General features: G+C 34.3%; 1 protein-coding gene across 14 annotated transcripts in view; it reads right to left on the bottom strand.

Moving 5' to 3' along the window:
• LOC136030873 (tropomodulin-1-like) overlaps positions 1-23,416 on the bottom strand; it is a 109,328-nt gene that overhangs the window by 16,349 nt on the left and 69,563 nt on the right. For 2 of the 14 annotated variants that reach the window (XM_065709947.1, XM_065709946.1), the window contains one exon: positions 7,787-7,850. In XM_065709947.1, the coding sequence (XP_065566019.1) occupies positions 7,787-7,850 (64 nt within the window). Of the gene's footprint in view, positions 1-1,414; positions 7,851-16,473; positions 16,523-22,491; positions 22,708-23,416 lie in introns of those variants that run through there. The other 12 variants (XR_010618373.1, XR_010618371.1, XR_010618374.1 and 9 more) reach the window with 12 other exon arrangements.

The following is a 23,416-nucleotide window of genomic DNA, read 5'->3' as shown; positions in this document are numbered from 1 at the left end:
TAAATAGCTTTCTCTTAGTTTTGTTCAGATGATTTTGAGAAAAAGGAGTGGAGGAGGAGGCCTAGGTGCCCTAAATTTTTCAGTTACTTAAAAAGGCAACTAGAACTTTTAATTTTTAACGAGCGTTTTTATTAGTAAAAAATATACATAACTTAAGATTTGACTTACGTAACGAACTTCTATATTCGTACTTTTTTTTTATTATGTATATGATGGGATTTGTCTCCTCCTTAATACTTCGCTCGTTACACTAAAGCTTTAATTTTGTCCCAATTCTTTAAGAATGACCCCTGAATCAGAAAGGCCGTAGAATAAATAGTTGAAATTACTAAGAATACTTTAGCGTAAAGGGCGAGGTATTTAGGAGGAGAAGAACCCCTCATATGCGTAATAATCTCTGTTCGTTTTAAGTTTTAATGCTGCTCCTTACTTTCAGTTGAAAAACTTTTTCATATATATTTTTTCTTTTTTTTATGATAATGCTCGAAAATCCTGCGCCCCCTTCATTGAATTTCTCTTCCCCATGACACATTCCTCCAATGAAAGATCCTCCCACATAGACCCCTCCCCCAACCATAAAAAATCCCCCTGAAAACGTTTGTACACTTCCCAATAACCATTACCGTATGTAAACACTGGTCAAAGTCTGTAACTTGCAGCCCCTCTTCGTGGACTGTGGGGGAGTAAGGCATCCCCAAATACATAGTTCTTATGTTTTTCGACTATGCTGAACAAAATGACAATCTCAAAATTCCAATCCGTTGACTCTGGGAAAAAATGAGCGTTGGAGGGGGCCTAGGTGCCCGACAATTTTTTTGTCACTTAAAAAGGACACTAGAACTTTTCATTTCCGTTAGAATGAGCCCTCTTGAAACATTCTAGGACCGCTTGGTCGAAACAATGACCCCTGAAAAAAAAAACGCACCCGTGATCGGCCTTCTGGCAAAAAATACGATGTTCCACATTTTTGTAGCTAGGAGCTCGTAACTTTTACAATAGGGTTCTCGGATACATGAATGCGATGGTGTGATTTTCGCTTAAGATTCTTATATAGGGGTGTTTCCCCCTATTTTCGAAAATAAGTCAAATTTTCTCAGGCTCGTAACTTCGATGAGCAATACTAAATTTGATGAAACTTATATATTTAAAATCGGCATGAAAATCTGATTCTTTTAATGCATCTTTTAGCATCAAAATTCCATTTTTTAGAGTTTCATTTACTATTGAGCCGGGTTGCTCCTTACTACAGTTCGTTACCATGAACTGTTTTTCTGATTTTTCAGAAATCAGATTTTTCTGAAGAACTGATTTTTCTGCGAACTTCTATTAGTTGTTTAGTTTTAAATAACAATTTTAGACAATTTGGGTTTTGACATCTTCTTAATTCTAACTAAACAGCCAAAAAAATTGCAAAAACGATAATGCAATTTTTTAATCAGAAGACACTCATTAAGTGTAACAAAAGAGTGAGATTTAGTAAAGACAAAATATAGGCTGCCCAAAGTGAAAAAAAAGACAGTAGTACGAACCAATATATTCAAACAGCAACACAAATAATATCACTAATTTATAATTCTAAATCAATAAAATACTCCAAAAAAAGAGAAAATGAACCGTTTTACTTCCTAGCAAAGGTACAATAAACTGACCCTAGACAGCATCAGCGCCATTGTCAATTAATTTGAATATCTAATTATTTCCTCTCCCTCACCAATAATATCGAAATCCGTAGAATACAACTTCCTACTCTGCAGCAAATAATGACGGTAAATTTTTGCTAAAGAAAGGTCAATTTTTAAATTTAATAAAACTTTATTTTATTAAATAATTTGAACTTACGAATGAATATCGAAAGTTTTGAGGCCAAAAATGATTGTGAGAAAAAGATTGATCAATAGCAACAAATAGGCATGGTGGTACTAAACTAAAACATGACCCATTGTACCTTTTCTATGAAGTAGAATGGTCCACATTAGCAAAGGTACGCCAATAAATTTATCCTCAAAATAAAAAAAAAGCGTTGTTAAAACCGTTTTTTATTAATCATCTTGCAAGACAAATTAGGCAAAAGTTTTGGTGTTGTCTCATCATAATACACGGAGTGACAAGATACATTTTTTATTATTTTTATTATACATATTTATTATTCAGTCTTGTGTACCGGAGAAAATAGGGGAGAATCCCCCCCACAGGACAGTTGAGAGCCCCCAGCTACCCAGTCTTAGAAAATCTTCAAGTTCCGAGAAGGAATAGCTTCTGTGCTGGTGAGTCAAAATTTGGTACTCCCAGCATCGGTCCACATCCAAGCGTATTGCTTCCAACTTTTTTTTTTTAAGTGATTTATAAAGTATTGAGGAAGAATTTTACTTAGCGTCTATCAATAGAAAACAATGAACTGCTAAAAAGCTATAATTTTGCGACGACATTCATTTTCTAAACTAGTTACAATAACGGAAATTCTTCTTTCATTCTTATCAGTATAACTTCACATAATGCTCGTTTATACGGACCTTTAATTTAATCCCAGTTCATTGCTTTTGGCTAAATTCCATAGAATTTTCACATTCTCCCCTTCAATTTATCCACATTGTCCTCCATTTTGTTTACAATGACGACAAGAATTTTTTTTGCACAAACTTTTTAAGAACTAGACTCATTGAAAACGATCGAGAGAAAACGAATATTACAATCTTCAGTTTTGACTAAGTAAACAAAGTCAGATTTTAAAGCTCTTTCACAGCAACGCTAAATAGAGTTAGGCCATAAGGTGCAAATTTTGTTTGTCATATTGTCGTTACCTGAATTTAATTCTGTAGCTTTTGGTTTTAAGGGGCCGCGGTACTAAAACATAAATGATTTTGACCAAACTAAAAATATTTGTTATTATATATTTCAAAGAAACTAATTGGACTATGACCAATGAGTTCGTCTAAATCATCTTTTTGGACCCGTCGAAGGTGACGAGACACGAGGAAATATTTCTTGTCTATCTTAAGGACATAACAAGTTGAATTCAAACTGCAATTGCTCTAATAATTTGAAATTAATATCCATTGAATTTAAGTTTCGTAACCTTCTTGAGATCAAATTTTCTACCCAAGCGCTACCTAATTATTTTTCGAGTTCCCATGAACAAGTTGCTCGAGTTCCCCTGAACAATCTACTCAAATTCCCCTGAACTTGAATGAGAGCAATTACTAGTTAGAGGTGTTTGGAGAAGAATAAAATGACCTGATGCGCTTCAAAACCACAAGCCGTAATCTTCAGAACTTAGACCTAGATTTTACACTAGGAAAGCCTGCGGGGCTTTAGGGGGCTTCACTGATCCCGTATGTAACTATACATTACATTCCACTTTTAAACACTGTCTACGCATGGATTATAAACACCGTGATTATAATAAAAAATTTTTAGAACATAAATTAAGTTGAGCAGTTCTAGGTCACAGTTATATTTTCGTGTCGTGTTGGGGGATATATTAAAACACATACCGGAAGAAATGTCTTAGCCACTTAGCTCAAAGAGACCTTAACTTGCTTTAAATAGTAGGTTTAAGAGGGGGATTTTAATCCGATATTTCCGGCTTTCATAAGGTCTACACAGTTTTATTCACGTATAATTGGTTCACATTTTCTATTTCATTGCTTACAGAATCCAAGGTTTTGGAAAAAGCAGCACTTTGCAGTTATTTTCCCATATACCATTTCTTGAAACACACACCAACGGAACTTAGTTCGAATACCCCCTTTCTCCCCCTCTAAGAATTGCTGTCATTTACCAAATTAATTGACAAAATTTTAAATGTTTAAATTCTAGACACTCTGAATACATGTTTCCCTTACTAACAATAAACAAATGTGTTTTAGTAATACAGCAGGGATACTTACCCCCACCCCCTATTGAGTAAATATATAGCTCAAATTCTATATATTCTATTTCTCGATATTACTTTTTTTTTAAACTTCCGAAAAAGAAGTTTTTAAAAGAAAAGTAAAAGCCATATTAAACTTAAGATCATCAAAAATTAAAATCTATAGTATGTATAGCAACATTAAAATCTATAGCAACATGTTTCAGGTTTGAGAAAGTCTTCAAGATTCAAATAGCCTCTGTTATCTTCTTTATGGTAAGGTCAAGACCCAGCAAAAACACGATCCTCTAAAACAGTTTCTTGACGTGGAAAACATTGCTGTTGGCCTTTTTTTCAAATAGAAAAAAACCTAGACCATTTTCCCATCCTGTTTTTACGTTTCTATACACCGTTTCTTTCTTGAATAAAACAATAAAAACAAAGTTACATGATGCGGGTGATCCCCCATTAAAGGGTTATATATTATACCCATTAAAGGGTATAATAACTCATTTCTGTAATAAAAAAAACCATTGCATAGGCCATTCCGATTTCAGATATCCTAGGAGCACACGGTAAACTCGACACCACTTCCAAGGCTCGGAGACCCTTTTAAAGGTCCATTTGAATGTATAATTATTCTGGTTTTCCTCTCCGCGTAACATTTATCGATGGCATAATTTCGTCAAAATCCTGGAGGGGGGGCGGCAAAGTTGGAGTCAATTTACCCAAATCAAGTGAAAATGATTGTGACAAGTGAAAAATGATCTATGTATTAACATAGAGGCCAAGATATACTAAAGAAAACTGTCTTATTTCTCTGGATACTTAAACTATACAGGTTTATATTAGTTTTCACAAGATTTTTTGCAGAAAATAAATTTCAGCTAGGGGGGGGGGAATGAGGTCTGAGGGGTGGGGCAAATTACGCCCCTGCTTTTTGACCATTACAATCAAATATCGCTCTTTTTAAGCTTTAATATAGATAAAGCTTACAACACATTAGTTGATGATCTGCAAAACAATACTTTTAATTCGCTGAATAATATACTTCTTTCATTCTAGCAATACTTTAAGATTGCTTTCTATTCGTTAAATTCACCATTTAAATTACATGCTTCAAAGCTGACATACCTAGCCATAAAGCAACAACAGCCCATACGAGCCTCTCAGACACCCAACTGATCAAGTCCACTTTTCAAAGTCTATTAGATTTTATCGTCAAATCACTTGATCAACTATTAAATCTATATGTTCAGATATTACCTAGAAAGCAAGTTATCAGAATTGAGAAAATATTGTTCAATAAAATATTGAACCCAGGTGCCAAATTTCTCCTTAGAAATTAGTTCGACCCATTTCATTTGACTTGATTTTAGTCAAAATGGAGAGAAAATTCACGTATTTGGGAATTCTGATGATGAAAAATTTTGGAGCCTTTACAATTTCTGGTTTCCTAACAACTTTTCTAGAAATTTTTCTTTAATACAAAGCAGTAATTTTTTTTTAATAGAAAGTAATAAGTGCCATAAAGTAAGTACTATTATAATGAACTAAAATAATAAGAACTATAAAAATATCGCTTCTATGTTTTCATTAATTCATCTTCATTCAATGAAATAACAATCAGCAGTCCAACACTAAAAAGAGAAATGCTAACCATCGTAAAGTTTTTAAAGTTTAATAACTATAACCCTAATATTTTGTACAATCTTTTTATTGTAGTTCTTTCCAGATTCTACATGCGTTACCTATTGAACATTATACCGTGTAACAAGTTTGATACTGTTAATTAAACTCTAATAGTCAGGGTTAGTCAGTGCAGAAAAGGGCAGTCAGGACTATCCTGAGATGTAGTGATATTCCCTGCCAAGAAGCATTTAATAAACTTGAAATCCAATGCCTTGAGCAAAGACAGAGCAATCTCATCACGAGGTTTGGAAATGAATTGCTGTCGAACTCAACCCACCGCGATATTCTCCCGACATATTCCCCACCAAACATAAAAACCAGACCAGAACTCAAACTGACACCTATAGTTGCACGAACAAACTGATATTGTAATTCATTTGTGCCATTTTTTACGTCTATGTTTAACATGTGATGTTGTAATATTTTATTTATGTCTATATTTAACATGTAATGTTGTACCATTTTTTATGTTTACCATGCAATGTTTTTGCAACTGTAAATTAGCTAAGAGCTACGAAAGTTGTGTAATATACCGTTCTCTCTCTCCCTCGCTCTCTCTCTCTCTTTAATACCATTGGGTTTGATACTTTCCTGTTGTATATAAGAGATCGAACTAAGAGGGATATGTTACTTACTATGTTTTGCTATTGTTATGTGTCTTATAATTTTGTGTCTTCCGCCTAAAGGTGAAAAGCGTACCAGAGAAACTTACTATAGAAGTTTTAAGCTCTTATCTGTAAAAATGTCGAGTTTCGCTATTTTTGTCAGAAGACGATCACAGGGCGACGATTTCCCAGGGGCGATTTTATTGAAATAGTGGCCTCAGAAGATAGGGAGAGAGCGCATACGAACGGAAATTAGAAGTTCTAGTGCCCTTTTTAAGTGACCAAAAAGATTGGAGAGCAACTGGGCCCATCCCATGCCCATTTTTTCCCAAAAAATTATCTGATCAACATCTTGATATAGCTTTTTTGTTCAGTATAGTTGAAAGATCAGATAATTATGTCTTTTGGCGTGAAATGAACTCTCTCTGTCCCTGGGGTCGGCCTGTAAGTTATGAAATTCCCATTGTTTACCTATACAATATGTTATCGGAAAGCATTGAGACATTTTTTTTAGGGGGGAGGGAGGACAAATATCCTCTTTTGTTTTCCCCTCTGTTTCCTTTTCTATGTTTGACTATCGATTATGTTTTTATCTAGCAATAGAACATTCTGTTTTTTTTTTTACGTTTGCATTGCAATATAATAATCTTTTTAGCATTTTTTGTACTTTCAAGATTTCGTAGACAGAGAAACCGTCTTACTTTAGGTAGAAGAGCCTTTAATCTCGTTCTCAATGTATTTTCTATCGTTAAACACACAAGCCGGACATCAGGAACCTCAAATACCAGAACATATTGGAAACGTTTCCCCAAAAAGATTGGCACACTAAAACCAAGTACCGAATTCATTAGAATTTTCGTAGACGGAAAAATCTCCTTATCTTACGTAGAGTAACCGTAAAAGGTATAATCTCGTCCTCAATGCATTTTCATAAGCCGGAGACCAGGATCCTTAAACACCAGAAAATATTGGAAATGCTTCCCTAAAAAGATTGGCACACTAAAACTAAGTAGCAAATTCATTAGAATCTTCGTAGACGGGAAAACCACCTTATTTTACGTAGACTAACCCTAAAAGGTCCAATTTCATTCTCAATGCATTTTCATCAGCCGGGCACCAGGGACCTCAAACCCCAGAAAGTATTAGAAATGTTTTCCAAAAATGAGTGGCTTTCTAAACCCAAGCACCAAACAAGCACCAAATTCATCTTCTTTTTAGTTATTTTTCCCCGTCGTTGACTTTAAAGGACTTGATCAATTTGGTATATGAACGGCTCATTTGCAACAAAACATGATTAGAACTAAACGACAAATTTTAACAAAATAACAAGCAGGGCCCGCTGCTTTTACCACGGGCCTTAAAAACTCAGATTTTTCAAACAAACCACAAAATACATATAAATTCAATACAAAATCAATAAAATTTACAACTACTTACAACTACAAAGAAAAAGACAGCTACAGTATATTCTTTTTGAAATTATCTGCCCGAATTTAGAAAAAAAAAGAAGTCAATACGGCAAAATGAATACTTAGCCAGATAATTTCACTTAATTGGTTGCTATCACATGAACAGAACAAACAAAATGGGAAGCAAGCATGTTTTTCTTTCAAAAATAAGAATCCAGTTGAAATCTCACTTAAATTTGTTGACATAACCGGCAGTCATATTACGAGACAAACGTCCAGTTCGGCGCAAGCGACCTGAAATAAATAGATTATTATATTATATGAAAGTTATATTATTATATGAATTATAATAAATCATTATAAAGTCGCATGAATTTTAAATTTTGAGTATTTATCCGTAATGAATTATTCAGATTCAGCGTCGAACCTTTTAATGAGGAATAGGCCGATATGCCGTGTATTAAAAAAAGAAGAAGAGAAATAACGACAATAAGTTCTTTTACATAACATTGATTAAATTTTAGCTGATTGTTTTTTTTCTGCATTTCTAATACCAAAACTGTTCTTAGAAGTTCAAATTATTGTTACGAATTAGATTTTATCATATTAACAATTGTTTATATTTTGAAAAAGTACAAGTTCTAATGATTTTAATTTAAAAAAAAGCTTACAATTTTAATATCTAAATCTTAATTTATGCTATGGTTTTCCATTAAACCTAAGTTCTGACAGAAAACTGTAAACTTTGTCAAGCCAAAAAAAAAAAAAGATCATTACGAGAATTTCCTGCGTGTCCTATTGACAACAAACCTGTGAAAAACCTATTCAACCTTTGAGTCTGACTTACAACAAAATTCTCCGAAGTTTGAAGAATAAAACCTATGATTTACACATTTTGAAAGAGTACATATTAAAAGGTTAAAAAAGAGTACATATTAAAAGAAAGCACATATTAAAGTACAAAAGAGCATATATGCATTTTAAAAGAGTACTAGTGCATAAAGAGGAAGCTGGTATTTATCTTAAACGTAATTTTGCAGGCCAAAGAAACGAACTTGTCAACTCTGACCCGAAGCGAAGCGAATATTCACTCGTATGAAGACATTTTTTTTTAAACAGGCCATAAAAAAAACCGGTAGTAAAAGCAAAATCCAACCTTCGTCAGAACCTAGCTTATGAGTCTTAACACTGGGCATTATGACGCTCATGTGAACAAGTTACACGAGTGAGGAGCATGAACAAAAACTGGCCCAAATTTGATTTTGAAGGTAATTGAACAAAAAGCGAATTTGGTTATATCAATACAAGGGTTTTGAATCATCATTTCATTGTGTCTTCGATTTGTATCATATTAAAGAGTCGCAGACGTTGCTTTCATAAAAAAGTCACTTAAGGTCTAAAGTAATAAAAAAAATTGTCCTGATTCAGGCTGATTACTTGTTTCTTGCAATTTCTTAAGAAACATCCATACTGGGGACATTTTCCATAAATTTCGCAACCCTGCTAAACCTGTCTCTCCGCTTATCCTCCCCGGCTGTCACATCTTATTCGCCTATCCTTGATGTTACTGAGACGTATCGAAGGACTTTCATCCCCTTTATCATGGAACACTTTAACCATTCTTAACATCTTTTCTGAACTAAATAGGTTTCCTCGGCTCTTTTTAGTTTCACAATTCGTTTCTTTTATTTTTACTTCTTTGTGACGCAGTTTCAGCTCTATTTTTTTGTTTCACGTTTTGGGCTCAAGTTTTTTACCCAAGAACTAATTTTTACTTGTTTAATTATAATCAATTTTTTTATACTTTTTTCTTACTGATTATTTATTCATTTTATGCCTACAATTTATGTTTTGATTTCAATATTATTTAGCTTAAGAATTGAATTCAACTTCTTTAGCTATTGACGGTTGTTTACCAATAGACATAGATATTAAGTTTAAAAAAGCTTTTTGTTTCAGAACAATAACAAGTGTTATTTTGTGTAAGCTGGCTTTCCGTGTCTCTTACTTTCCTAAATTATCATTGACCGGTTGACGACGCATTGTTCATTGATTTTCGCCCTGGAGTTGAAGTTGGAGCAGTATTTTCTTTTAATCTCATTAATAATAGCAATACAAAATTTAGATGACTTAAAATCTGTGTAATTCCCCGTCTTATCAAGTCAGAGAGTAAGTGAAGTTGTTTACGCATCCGACCAGACTAAAAGCCTATTTACAATAATATGTAGCTAACTATAATATTAGTAACACCAGACCCATGCATGATAAGGTTTATGTGTTTGGCTAGATCAGATGAAAATTTTAACCATACATTTTATTCTACCCGAAGATTATGTATTCAAGGGTTAACAATGAAACTCGTAGTACAAATAACGGTTCAAATAGTGACAAATCCTTTTATTAGACATTGAAAACAACGACAACAAAATCTGGATATTTATATCATATATACTGTGACCTAATAAAGGGATTTATCTCTATTTGAGTTGCTATTTATGCATCGTGGAAAGGCATTGTGGTCTTCAAAATACACAAATGAAGCTCGCCACAGCCAAATACCAAAAAGTTCAAAAAAACTGAAATTCACTGCTGTTTTTAGCAAACTCATAATTTCACTAAATTTTAATACCATACGGGTCGGACATCAGCTAAATCTCGGCGTTAACTAGTTCTCATATACCATAAATCATAACCATATCATAAACTATATGTAAACTATATAACTATATATAACTATATATATAAATATAAACTATATAAACTATACATAAACATAAACTATATATCATAAACCATAAGAAACTTGCTCGTTGATAAATGTAAACTTGTTCGTTGGTAAATGTAATTAGACAACTGGGCGTACTAAATTACACATACAGCATTGAATTACCAACTAAAATGCTATATTTTAAGTAAAATAATTTTTTAAAAGTTAATATCTAATTATTTTTAATGGTAATTTTTGATTATTTTTTAAATTAAAAATTTATATAAAACGTATTTAAAAAAAAAAATATGTATTAAAGTAAGAACATATTTTTAAATGCTTGATAGTTATCTCAAGATAGATATTCACGCAATACATCCTCTTTAATAATATCTCAGAAGCCCATTCAGCTGACAGTAATTCTCACGGATAAGATACTAATTCATCTAGAAGCTAGTGATCAGTCAATGACCTTTTACTCATCCTCAGCAAAGACAGTAGAAGCTCTGAAGATCCTTGAGCTAACATCTTCCAGTACCTACAATATCTCAGGCGACACAGGCGGAGTGGTGCCTTTGCAACTGACCAGCGTCAACTGAAGAAGCAGCAATGACTGATCTAAATCCTGACTCGTAACAGCTTGTTAATACGGTCTTTAATATTTTATCGCAAAGAACTACTTCATTCTCTTAATTATTGCCAGATTGTAGAAGAAGAAGAATACAAATTTCAAGCACGTGCTTATTTGCGTCTTAATGTAACCAGACAGGTGAAATAACTTTTTCAATGACAGAAAGTAATTAAAAAAGCATATAAGAATTTAGAAACAAAGGAAATGGCAAAACAAAACTTGTTTGTATCATCCTACGCTTTTGGCAACGCGTTCAAGCGAGGTCAGAAAATGAATGACTAAGTGTTTAAGATTTTTCAGTCCACTACGAAAAAAAGAAAAAGAAGCTTGACTGAAAAATAACAGTTTAGAATGGAGTTTAGCATACATGGTAATATGCGCACTACTTTAATATCTAAGTCTGAGTTCTGACAGAAGGCAGCAAATTTTGAAAACTTCTCTTAAATCTTCCCAGAAAACTTCGAAAAGAGACTATATTGAAAACACATCTCAAAACAAATGCCAAGATGGCATCCAATTGGTATTTTGTATTTAATAGTATTTGTTTCAAAAAAAGCTTTTATTTATTTTAGACAAAAATTTTCGGTTGAAAATACTAATCTTTTTTTTTTTTTATTTGATACAAATTAGAAGCGAACTGAATACTCGTCTCCATGCCTTTTTTTTCGGCCAATGGGAAATTCGGCTTCCAAAGGCAAATTCGACTTCTGTCGGGACTTAGCTCAAGGATATGGAAGTACACGCAAATTCAGGAGAAGAAATCCGGTCAGAGCGAATATCGAACGCAAGATTAAATGCTGTATTCATTTGGGTATAAAGTTTCCCTCTAGAGATATGTTGCTAGACCAGTTATGTTAATTAAGACGGGACTACGTAACGATTTTTGTAAAACATAAACTTGAAAGCCATAGTTTCTTGTTAAGCAAGGAGCATCGATTGGTCTAATCTGTTTCCAGGTATCTCATTAGGTTCTCAAGATATTTAGAAGTTTCTGGGTTTTTTTTAAATATATTATATTCTTTTCCTTCACACTGAGAAGCCGTTGGAAATGGAGCTCTTGATATCATTTTAGTCTCTTGTTGCAACTACAACACTAAAAAACAAACCTGCACAAAATGACCTGCAGGCTTCGTCTGTAGCATGTATTGTGACCTTCCGTACCCCTCAATCTTTTAAGAAATGTACTGTTGTCTTAACAATTGCGTCTTTCAAGCACAAGCAGAAATTCGCAATACTCATCCTGGATTTACTCTTAGAAGCAATGCAAAGAATAATATATTAAGACGCACTCTCCCCCATTGAGCCTGTAGACAGTTATCACTATTTTTCATAAGGAAGCTAAGTCTGAGTTTTATGGGTCACTACGCACTTTACTTATTTATAGCTAGGTTCTTCCATACTGTGAGACACATTTGGCAGCAACAGATGTCCTGCAAACCGTGCAATTCTGGGATAGCAATCAACACTCGTCCAATGATCTGTCGGCAAAAAAGGTGAATGTTTCTAGGGAGCAACCTACTGTGGTCCTCCGCCTACTATTCAGGCCAGGTGGCTAACATTTTTCTTCAGGCCAGATGACTTCTAGTATTAGATGCCAAGAGGCAGCCTTCCATGGTGCTTCCAGTACTTCCAAATTTTTGCAAATCTCCTCAGCTACCAAGAATTGTTTTTGTCCTTTTTGTATATCGTCGGGTGGGGTGTCTGCTGTGGAGCAGTGTGTATTTAACATTATGTCTATTTTTTTCTCTTTCTTCTTTCTTTGATCGATTATCCATGCATTTTGTTATTTATAACTTTAGTTGTTTTATCTGTGCAAAACAAGCTTGTCTCTCACCCAGATATTTGTATATTTAGTATGTTATGTACCACAGCTTGAACTGGGAATGCCTAGAACATCTCCATACATTACCGTATCTAGAGAATTTTACCATCACATATGCTACGCACAGAATAATCACAATAAGCGCACAATATCACTTCATCCATATCAATACCTTCAACGTGAAGGCTGCTAAACTACTAATGAGTGAATTCGACATAACCTTAGTGTTGCTGAGATTTATTTGGAGACAAGTTGGGCAAGCTTTTTGTTGTTAAGTGATTTAGATTATTCTGTTATAAAAGTTTATTAGCTGTGCAAAATTATCTGTTAAATCCTAGTAGTAAAACGACTGCCCCGAACAGAGTTGAATTCCTCCACGAGACTAATATGCTCACAGAACGAAGTCGATGAATATTTTAAATTTCACTGGAGAAAGCATATAACCCTGTTTTACCCCAGATTTAACACTAAATCTATCCATCAAGCCACTTTCAAACTACAAAGCACACACTTATTTTCACAGAAACTTACTGATATTTCAATTTTCTCATGTATTCCGCAAAATATTAAAATTCTCCACATTTCATCACGGTGTATGGAGTCTAGACTTTTTCAAAAAGTCATTTAAAACAGAAGAATCTATACTTCCCAATTACTGGATTCCCTTAGTAACAGACCAAGTATAAACAACAAATCACCAAGATCTACTTGGACGAAATCCAACTTGTTCATCACAGAAAACCTCATTCACTTGTCGTTGAAACCAATTTAAGTCGACTGGAGTTCGATTCATCTCCAGTTGTCCAATTTAACCTTTTTTTTTTACAATTTGAAAATGACACCCTTATTCCACTCTGACGGGACGACACCTTCGGACAAAATTCTCGTAAACAGCTGGAATAGGAGATAACCCAAAGCCTATATACCGTACAGGAATAAGTTGAGTGGAATACCAGCATGTCAGTCTTTGCCTTTTTAAAATTCACCAGGGCAACATCAGCCTTTTCACCCAAAATAAAGCCTGGTATACTCTAAAATTACACAGATGTGTATAGATAATACTGATCGGTTCCAAGAGAGCTGGTTGGTTTCAAATATTAGTATGTACACTTTCATCGTTTGCTTGCGTCCCCGTGGTGACTAAATAAACGACTGTCTTTATCTTGGGCAATACTAAGGCTGAACAGCAGGGGTTTGTTTACTAAGCATAGAGATAGTTTTACTACCCCCAACGCTTTACAGCATACACTACCTATTGAGCCACGTTTTCTATATACTGTCTCTTGTATTTCCCTGTGGCTTTATTAGCTGCTTTCTGTACAATTTTGCAATGCTGCTAAAAATTATCTAAATAATATTTATTACAACTATGGCTAGATAATTCTTCATCAGTGAGAGATTTTACTACTTAATAAGTAAGCATATATAGTTGCTGATGTCTGTTTCTTTTTTATTTTCTTGTTTAGATACTGATTAATTTTACTTAGATACTGATTAATGCTCATCATGTTTGGTGTACCCATCGATTGCCAGAGCAGAAGCATAACTTTGTTGTTGTACTATATCAATCAGTCTATGCCCCGTGAATTCACTGATTGTGTTGTTTGACTTGACCTTAGTCGTAGTCAGTTAGCAGTCAGAGTAAAATTCAGCGCTACGGTCCATCATCAAATTAGTATAAAAAGTTACAGTACTAAATATGTGCAGCACAGAGAACCCAAGATGAATTTTCTTAAATCGGTTCCCTTGCATAGCAGACCAGAATTATAGAACTGAATAATTTTTTGGCGTAAGCATATTTTCTGACAAATATTACTACCATGGCGCTCTAGAAAGTGCATAATACACATAATGTATTATGTAATACAGCAGAAAAGCGAAACAGTTGAAACATGACATTTATTCTGATAAAAAAATAATTGGCAAGACTGATAGTGCCATCTATCTCTATTTCTTTTTTACAAGATTTTACCGCAATATATTCTCTTTTGATACTTGTCCTCTTTGTGAAATATATTAAATAAGTTTTATTGAACTCTTATTAGCCAGATCTATTCAATATAAAAAGAAGAAGAAACACAAATACATAAGTTACTTATACAATATAAGCTTTCAGCACATCTTGCGTGCTATTAGCATTCAGAGCGCTTTTGAATGGGTTACAGGGTTATAAAGTTAGACAATTGTCGCAGCAGATTCACTAATAAATTTAATATTTTATACAATAAACAACTAGGTTATAATTTCTTTTTTATTTAAGAGAAAATTATTTTCAAAACAGTCAACACAAGCAATTGCCATGGCAAGCGAGTATATTTAACTACTTAAGATTATTAAATACAATACGTTTAACTGTTATTTGTTCCCGTATGATTATTTTATGAAGCTAAATTGAATACCACCATGAAAGCCCTAGCAGGAATGCGCCTTAATGCATGACCTCTTGAGGGTTAACCCCCCCCACCCATTCACTATGATTCCTACTTTGTAGGAAAACGGTGACAATTTAAACATACGGTCCCCTACCCAAGACCCCTTTGAAGCGTAAGAAGCCTTTGAAACTTGGAAGGCAGCTCAAATCCATTAAGGAATAGTCTATATCAATGGTACCTAGCTACCCCAGCAAGATGTTATTACAAAGCTGCACAACCTTAAAAAAAGCTACAAAAAACGATCTTTCTAGAAACGACATACGACAAGCAAGTAAACGGTAACAGTTTAAACATACGGTCCCCTACCCAAGGCCCCCTTAAAGCGTAAGAAGCCTTGGAAACTTTGAAGGCAGTTCGAATCCATTAAAGAATAGCCTATATCAATGGTGCCAAGTTATTAGTGGAGATAAACTTTTCGTTTCACATGTAGCACATGTTTCATTTCAGTCACAAAAAGACAGTAGCCTTAGAGTAAACTTGAAATACTACGCGTTTCCTATTTCCATCTACAATTAGTTTTAAATGAGACGTAAGGACGCTCTCGATAAAATGAATATGATGTTATAGTCTCCCATTTGGAGGCAATTTTATAGATAAATTAAATTTGATCCTTACGAGCCTTAGTAAAGGTAATTCAATTAAACAACTTTGTTTATGTATATCCAATTGAAAATATCTCTTTGGTTGGTTGAAATGTCTTTTCTGACTGGTTGAAATGATAGAAAACAAGAACATATATTTGTAGATGACAATTAAGAGAAACCTACACTGGCATGCTACATAAAACTTCTTTCCAGTTTAATGACAGTTATTCAGTTTAACAATTTTAGATTTTTATATTAAAATACCACATTTTTATGCTAAAAATGTTCTCTTTATGGCTAACTGAGATCGTACTACCAACAATATTATTGGAAACTCCAACGGTCACTGGGTTCCGCTAAAAGCGATTTCTCCAGGAAAGCCATACTGGGAAGTGTCACTGAAAGGAAATCACTGTATATTTAACTTTGGCTTATTAATCTTTTTTTTCACTACCCCGTATAAATCACCGAATGAAAATCACCGCATATGAATCAATATGAATTTCAATATAAATCACTGTAAATTTGGCAGTGAGATGTAGGTTTTGTTTTCACCATCGCATAAAGTTTTTGCAATTAATAAAATAAAATTGTCCCAATCAAAACCATTTTTTTTTTTTTTTTAAAGTAAATGATAGCTTTTGTTCAGTACAGTTAGCAACATATCTCATTGAGAAAAACAGCAAAAAAGAGAGAGATTTAGGGCATGCTATGGCAAGATGGGGAATGCACAATTGGTACCTCACAGCAGAGCGGAAAGTTGCCATCCCGCAAACTCTCACTGTCCTACCTGTAAAGATCCAAAATCTTATTTTACTATAGGGTGGCAGTAACTTTAGGAGTATCTTTTGAACTAATATTGGTTCAGAAGTGGCAAATTATATTTCATGTTCTGCATGAAATCTTTTTTTGATATAGGGGGGTAGTAACTGTAGGAGTATCTTTTGAACTAATATTGGTACAGAAGTGGGAAATTATATTTCATGTTCTGCGTGAAATCTTTTTTTGATATAGGGGGGTAGTAACTGTAGGAGTATCTAAAGAAATAATATTTTATGTTTTGCATATGAATAATTTGTGGCGTTAAAAAAAGGAGAAAAAAACAGAGATAAGGATGTGAAAACATTGACAAATGATAATAATTATGAATATTTGGGAAAGTAAAGATCCAAAATTTTATTTTACTATAGGTTGGCTATAGACTAATATTGGCAAAGAAGCATCACATTATCACATTTGCGTATGAATAAATCTTGGTAAAAAAAGAAAAAGAAAAAACGATAAAAAAACAGAGGTAACGACGTGAAAAAACAGAGGTAATCTTGTGAAAAAAAAACAACAAACAAATCAAATGGATTTATAAATGAAATAATTTTGAGGTTTGTGGACAGCAAAGATCCGAAACGTTATTTTACTAGAACATGGCAGTAATTTTAGAAGTATCTGATTAACTAATATTGACAAAGAAGTAGCACTGTGGCTTGAAAAAAAAAATTTGGAGTAATGTTGACCTAATGAACTAATGATGAACTAATGTTGACAAAGAAGTTGCACAATATATTTCATGTTTTCAATATGAGTACATTTGTGACGTGAAAAAAAGAATAAAGAGGTAATGGCATAAAAAAAAAACAACAAACAAATATATTTGTAAATAAAAAAAAAAATGGATCCTGGGGACAGAAAAGATAAGAAATCTTAGTCTACTATAAGGTGACAGCAACTTTAGGAGTATCTAAGCTAAAATTGGCAAAGATGTGGCACATTATATTTCACGTTTTGGATATGAATAAATTCGTGGTGTAAAAAAAAACAAGGTAATTTTGTGGAGAAAAATCAAATAGATTTGTAAATGAAACGAATTACGAATTTTAGCAGGAATATAGTACAGAAGATACTCACCACGGTGGCATTAACATTTAGCTAGAGTATGGTTAATTGTAAATAAAAACATGGTAGTACCTTTTGATCTGAATCAATGACTGTTTACAATGACCAAAATCTCTTGAAGTAATTCTTAACCTACTAATCATCTTCAATCTTTCAACAACAAAAAAACACCCATTCGCAAATTCAGAAAATTTGATCTTGTTGGACTAGAATCATATTTCTTTCAGTGACTAATGTAAGCTGTGAATTTTGTAAACTGCAACTAAATTTCAGCCAGGGGGGCAAACTGGGGTTGGAGGGGGAGGGCAAACCGAGATCTGGGAGGGGCAGTTACCCCCGGCTTCACAGCAAATTACGCCCCTGACCAAAATCATTTTCTTTGATATCAAAGGTGTTTTTACGTCATCTCAGTTATTAGCAATGATTTTTTTTATAGATGCGCGGAAACAAGTAATTTGCTGTAAAATATAAAAATAAGGCTCTCGGATACAAACACAATTGTTTCGTAAATGAAAAAAAATTACAAGTAATTTACGAAAGTTGTTCGTAAATGAAGAAATTTTATTTTTATGGTTTGAAGTTTTCAAGTCTTGTGCTCAAAATTCATCAATCGTTTAAAAACCGTCCCCAAAAATCATCGTCAATCAAAAATCAATCGTCCCCAAAAACCGTTCGATATGTTGGAGAAATCACAGAAAGGTCTTTCCCACAAGTTGACGATAATCTTAAGGAAGAAAAAGAAAACGATGAAACTGTTTGAACTTAATAGGAGAAGGTAGAGCCGCGCTAAAAGTTCCATTTATCTATATTGATAAAAAAGAGAGCGATCTTTTGGAAAAGAAATTCATCCCAAATGAGAATTTTCAGAAAGACTGGAAAACGAATTTCTTTAACTCACTGAAATAGATGCTAGCCAATATTGTTACAAGATTCGACATTCATTTAACAAAAACAACTTTTATAGTTTTGGCCTAGGTCACAAACTAATTATGCTATTTTTTACGACACTAATAAAATACATGGTGAACAAACTACGAACGATTAAATGCACTAAGAAAAAAAGAAGAAGAAAAGAGTTCCTAAAAGGATTGATAGAGCATCTCAGCAGTTCAATTTTATTTCTGCTTCGGGCTGACAGATACATTAATCGGGCTGACAAATAATTTATTGTTCTTATATAAGACCTTCTCTTGAATATGCTTGCCCTGTCTGACACCCTGGGTTGACCAAATCCCAATGTTCTAAAATTGAAAGCATTCAAAAAAGAGCTATAAAAATTATACTCGGGACGTTCTACACTCCTTATGATGAAGCTTTGGCCAGACTTGAACTCACTACATTGGAATCACGTCGTCACTTCCTTACCATGAACTATGGCACAAGTGCCTTAGTTCTGACTATCAACGACGTCTTCTTCCCCCCTTCAAAGAAAACCCCCCAATCCTTCCCAATACAAGACTTAATGCTCGTAGAGCTCCAAATACTCAACTTCACTTGTGTCCCCAAATGTTGACAAAGAGGTACAAAAACTCTTTCGTTCCCTATTTTGTTTCGCATTTTAATAATTGATTTAACTTTGTAACTATGTTTATCCCTTAACATTTATTTTAACATTGTAATTGTTCTGACGTGCTTATGCTAGCTTGTGTGCTATTTTAGCCAATAAATCATATCCTATTCTATTATATAAGGGGATAGCAGCTACGAACAATGCTTCTGACTTGCGAGTCGTGAGTGTCCGAACTTGAGGATAAGTTCGTATCTGTGTTCATGGAGGGCATTTTTAGCGACTTGAGAGCGTATTCATAAGACACATAATTTGCATAATATTTGCTGCACGTTTCCGTGCAGCTTCAGTGTCACAACTGAGATATTAAGTATAGTGTGCTTAAGGGCCCCAGACAGGACATGCGTACTCATGTAATGGGCGCACCTAATAGAGTTAGACCAGTTTGAATAGCATTGCAAAAAACATGGTCCTACAAAGTAACCAACGATATTAAGGCGTAGTTTCCTTTCTTTACTAGGTTTTCAACATGTGGGCTAAAGGAGCAGTCTAAGCTAAAAGTGACACTGAGTGTAACTGCGGTTGAGATAACTGGGTACGATGGTTTAGGATAGAAAAGATCACGTTTCAGAGGATTGAACCTCATCACTTTTTTTTATTCTCGTTTATTTATTTTTCAGCCCATATGTGTAAGACTGGTGCTTGTACACTAGGTATTTTAACAGCATGGATAAGTCATCAACGATCCTCGACTCCCGAAAACACTCTATTTACCACCGCTAGAAACAGCAGGTCTGGAAGTTATGTGCCTTAAGGTGCACCGCATGTTATTTTGGCCCATTCTGAGTCGAGATCTTCCGTGAAAAGTGCATAAACACGCTGATAACGGCCGCGAATAAAAAATCAATAACAACTAGCAGAATATGCTTTTTGCACCCGTTATATTTAAGTTTTCGGCAGCGGAAATATGGCAGATTAGGTCAAGAGCTCGATAGCCGATTGGTTATTAAGTGGAATAATCTTATCAAGTAGTGAGTAGTGCTGCTTCCTTTCAGACAACCGTACTGAAATGGGTCAAGGGAAGGGCTAATTTGAGAAAGAAGTCCGCGGTAAATGAACGATTCAGTCACTTTCGATAGGCTAGGAGTAATCGAGGCCGGCCACTGCTGGTCACAGGATTTTGTACCTTTAACTTTGGGTATAACTCGTACGTATGCCTTCTTCCGTGCCTGAAGGAATCTATTTTCCTTAATCAGGGAGCTGAGGGGCTTGGCCAGGAAAACTGAAAATTTAATCAGTAACTTTACTGACAGTTCTCCAGGATACGAAAAATAGTTCTTTTTCAGCTTATCGATCTCCTTGAATACCGAATATTCTGTCACTTCTTCAATCAATTCTCCAGCAGAGTCTCGTATAAGTGTTTCAATTTCACAGTCGTTGATGGAAGGGTAAGTGTTGCAGATTGTTGAGAAAAACGCGTTCACTTCAGTAGATATCACTAGTGATCCCTTATCTTTAATGTCACTGGCTATTTTCCTTCCGGTTAAACGTCTGACCACAGCATGTCACTTCCGAGAATCAGTTATTCACAAGTAGTAAGAGTGGTGACACTTCCTTACGGCCGTAATCTTATGGAGTCAATTTTATCCATAATAAAGCTATACTAAGTAGACTCGAGCTCTACTTAGATTTCACGTTAAGCCACAAGTCCAATTAGCATAGTTGAAAGGTCCACCATTATGTCTATGGGGATGAAACCCCCCCTCCCCCAAAGTTTATGTTACATTATTGAAAAGATCAACATAACAGCGACAGAATGGAATTTCTAGCTTGAATCTCCTTCTCCATTCCACGTTTTAAATTTTTGAATAATTTGTTTATGATGATTGTTATGATCTTAGAGTATGATGATCTATGAATTATACATCAGTCTAGTAGGAAAGGTCTTGTTTAAGTGCGAAAGGTTATATTTAACGTAACGGGACTTAACTACTTAACATAGACAATTACGTACGTATTGTTAAAGCCGTTTGACTAGAAACTAGTAGTCGGGGGTGACTTAACCTGAGATCAGTTTAAGAAACCCTTACCAACAAATCCGTTGCTTGAACTCTAAAGGCTAATAACAAGATTTTTACGTCTGTATCTATTTGGAGATACAGCTGGGAAGTTAATGTAAAGTTTTTTTTTTACATTTATTACATCAAGTGGTGCAAGAGGGCCGTTCCATCTTTCAACTATTTCTGAACTTCAAAATTTTTAAGCTTTCGCCTGTGTATTTTTTACTGTTTTCGCTTAGACCCACTTACCGAAGTCGACTAGAGCTTACCGTGCGAGCCGAACATGGTAAGTGATAATATAACTATTGGTGTATACACTAACATTGGAAAGAAACTACAAGCGGGCTTTAAGTTTGATAGTACTGGAGAACTTACGCGTGAATTGCTCTTATTTTAGTAAGTTGAACGAAAATCAAGTGAGTTAAAATTAGAATCTATCACTAGGGGCACCCATTCACGAAAAATATAGTGGGGAAAGGATTTTCTTTCAGCTTCTTTTGGAAAAACACTCCAAATGAAGCTCTATTCATCAAAAAGCATATCCTAATATCCACTTATCCAAAAATATTATTTTACTAGTTATTTTAACAAACCACAGTAGCAGATTTAGCGGAAGTGGGAGTAGAGGAAGCAGCATCCCTAGACTTAGGCGCAGTTCAATTTCATTTGATTTTACTTCGAGCAAGTCATTATAATTAAAGTCAGCTGTCCCCATCCAAGCTCCTCGGCTGAACACTGAATTTACTCGATCTACATACAATTAAGAGACCCGCACAGAGGATCTGACAATCATGAAGATATTTTAATAAACCCTTCTGACAACGCTGTTCCACGTAAAACCTCCTATGTGGGCTCAGAAAGTCTGAGAATCATTCGTCTAAGCTATTCGCAGATGACACGAAATGTTTCTTACTCATCTTCTTAACGATTAATAGCTGTTTAGTTCATTAGTTTAGTTATTACGATTAATAGGTTTTATTATAATAGTTCTTACGATTAATAGACAATAGATATGTATGATTAACAGAATAATTATTACCATTAATAGCTGTTTATTACGGTTTATTCAAAGGCCACATTAATTTAGCAACATCTTGTAAAAAAAAAACAAAAAAAAACATATAGAATAAAAGTTCACAGCCTTGAGTAGATTTGTGATTCTGCTTCTATGAAACAGGCTTCCCCAGTATTATTTACATCTACAAAAGGGTCAAAAAAAATTTTCTTTTAAATATCCGTCCACTAGAACTAAGGGAAAGAGGAGGAGGGTAGCAGGAAAAAAATGACGGTACAAAATCATGCCTTCACACGAAGAAACAGACCAAGACCTGGCGTCGTGATGGTACTAGAGTCCAGATCCCGGCGCCTGATCCGGCACAGAAGATTCTGGCTCCATTTCTTCAATGACTACCATTTCCGATTGGTTGCCAAGAGTAAATGAAGCGCTGTTCGTTTCTTCACAAACAACAGTCGTCTTTGATGTTTTAATACGTACGGACACACTTACAGATGTACGTTCTGGACAGAGCAACAAAATAAGAAGCAATAGATAAAGAACATAAGAAGTAATACATAAGAGATAAAGAGGTAAGAAGCAATAGATAAAGAAGTAAAACAAAAGTAAAATGAGTTTATCGTAATCAAGCCTTTCCGTTATTATTATTTATATCAGAGAATATATCAAACACTTAGTGGCAACGAACTGTTTGATTAAGGAGAATGAAGGGTAGTGTCCAATATCTATATTTAACTGGAGTTTTCATAAAGTTTCATTCACACTGGCATTACATGAGCGTTTTGTGTTAAAATTCAACCTGTAATTTTTTTTATTAACGCTCATTAATTTATAATTAACGCTTATTAAATCAGACCGTCACAACTGACGTTAGTTAAAAAAAAAACGTAAAGTTCCCTCCAGACAGTTCTATCCTCGCTGAGAATTTCCCCTCCCTGTAAAAGACTTTTTTGTCTTGAGAAGGAGTGGGGGTTATAAACCCTACTCATGTCTTTTTTGATTAAAAACAAATTAAAAAAAATCACTAAACAGTAAAAAATAATTTAAACAGTTCGTGGTAAGGAACTATAAGAAAGGAGCGACTCGGCTCAATAGTAACCGAAACTCTAAAAACAGAATTTTAGTATCAATAGAAACATCAAAAGAATCAGCTTATCATACTGATTTCAAATATATTAAACAAAAAAAACGAGTCTTTTTCAACTGAAAGTA

The sequence above is a fragment of the Artemia franciscana genome, chromosome 9, assembly GCF_032884065.1.
Source record: "Artemia franciscana chromosome 9, ASM3288406v1, whole genome shotgun sequence".
NCBI lineage: Eukaryota > Metazoa > Arthropoda > Branchiopoda > Anostraca > Artemiidae > Artemia > Artemia franciscana.
This window is presented reverse-complemented; position numbering and strand designations above follow the sequence as displayed.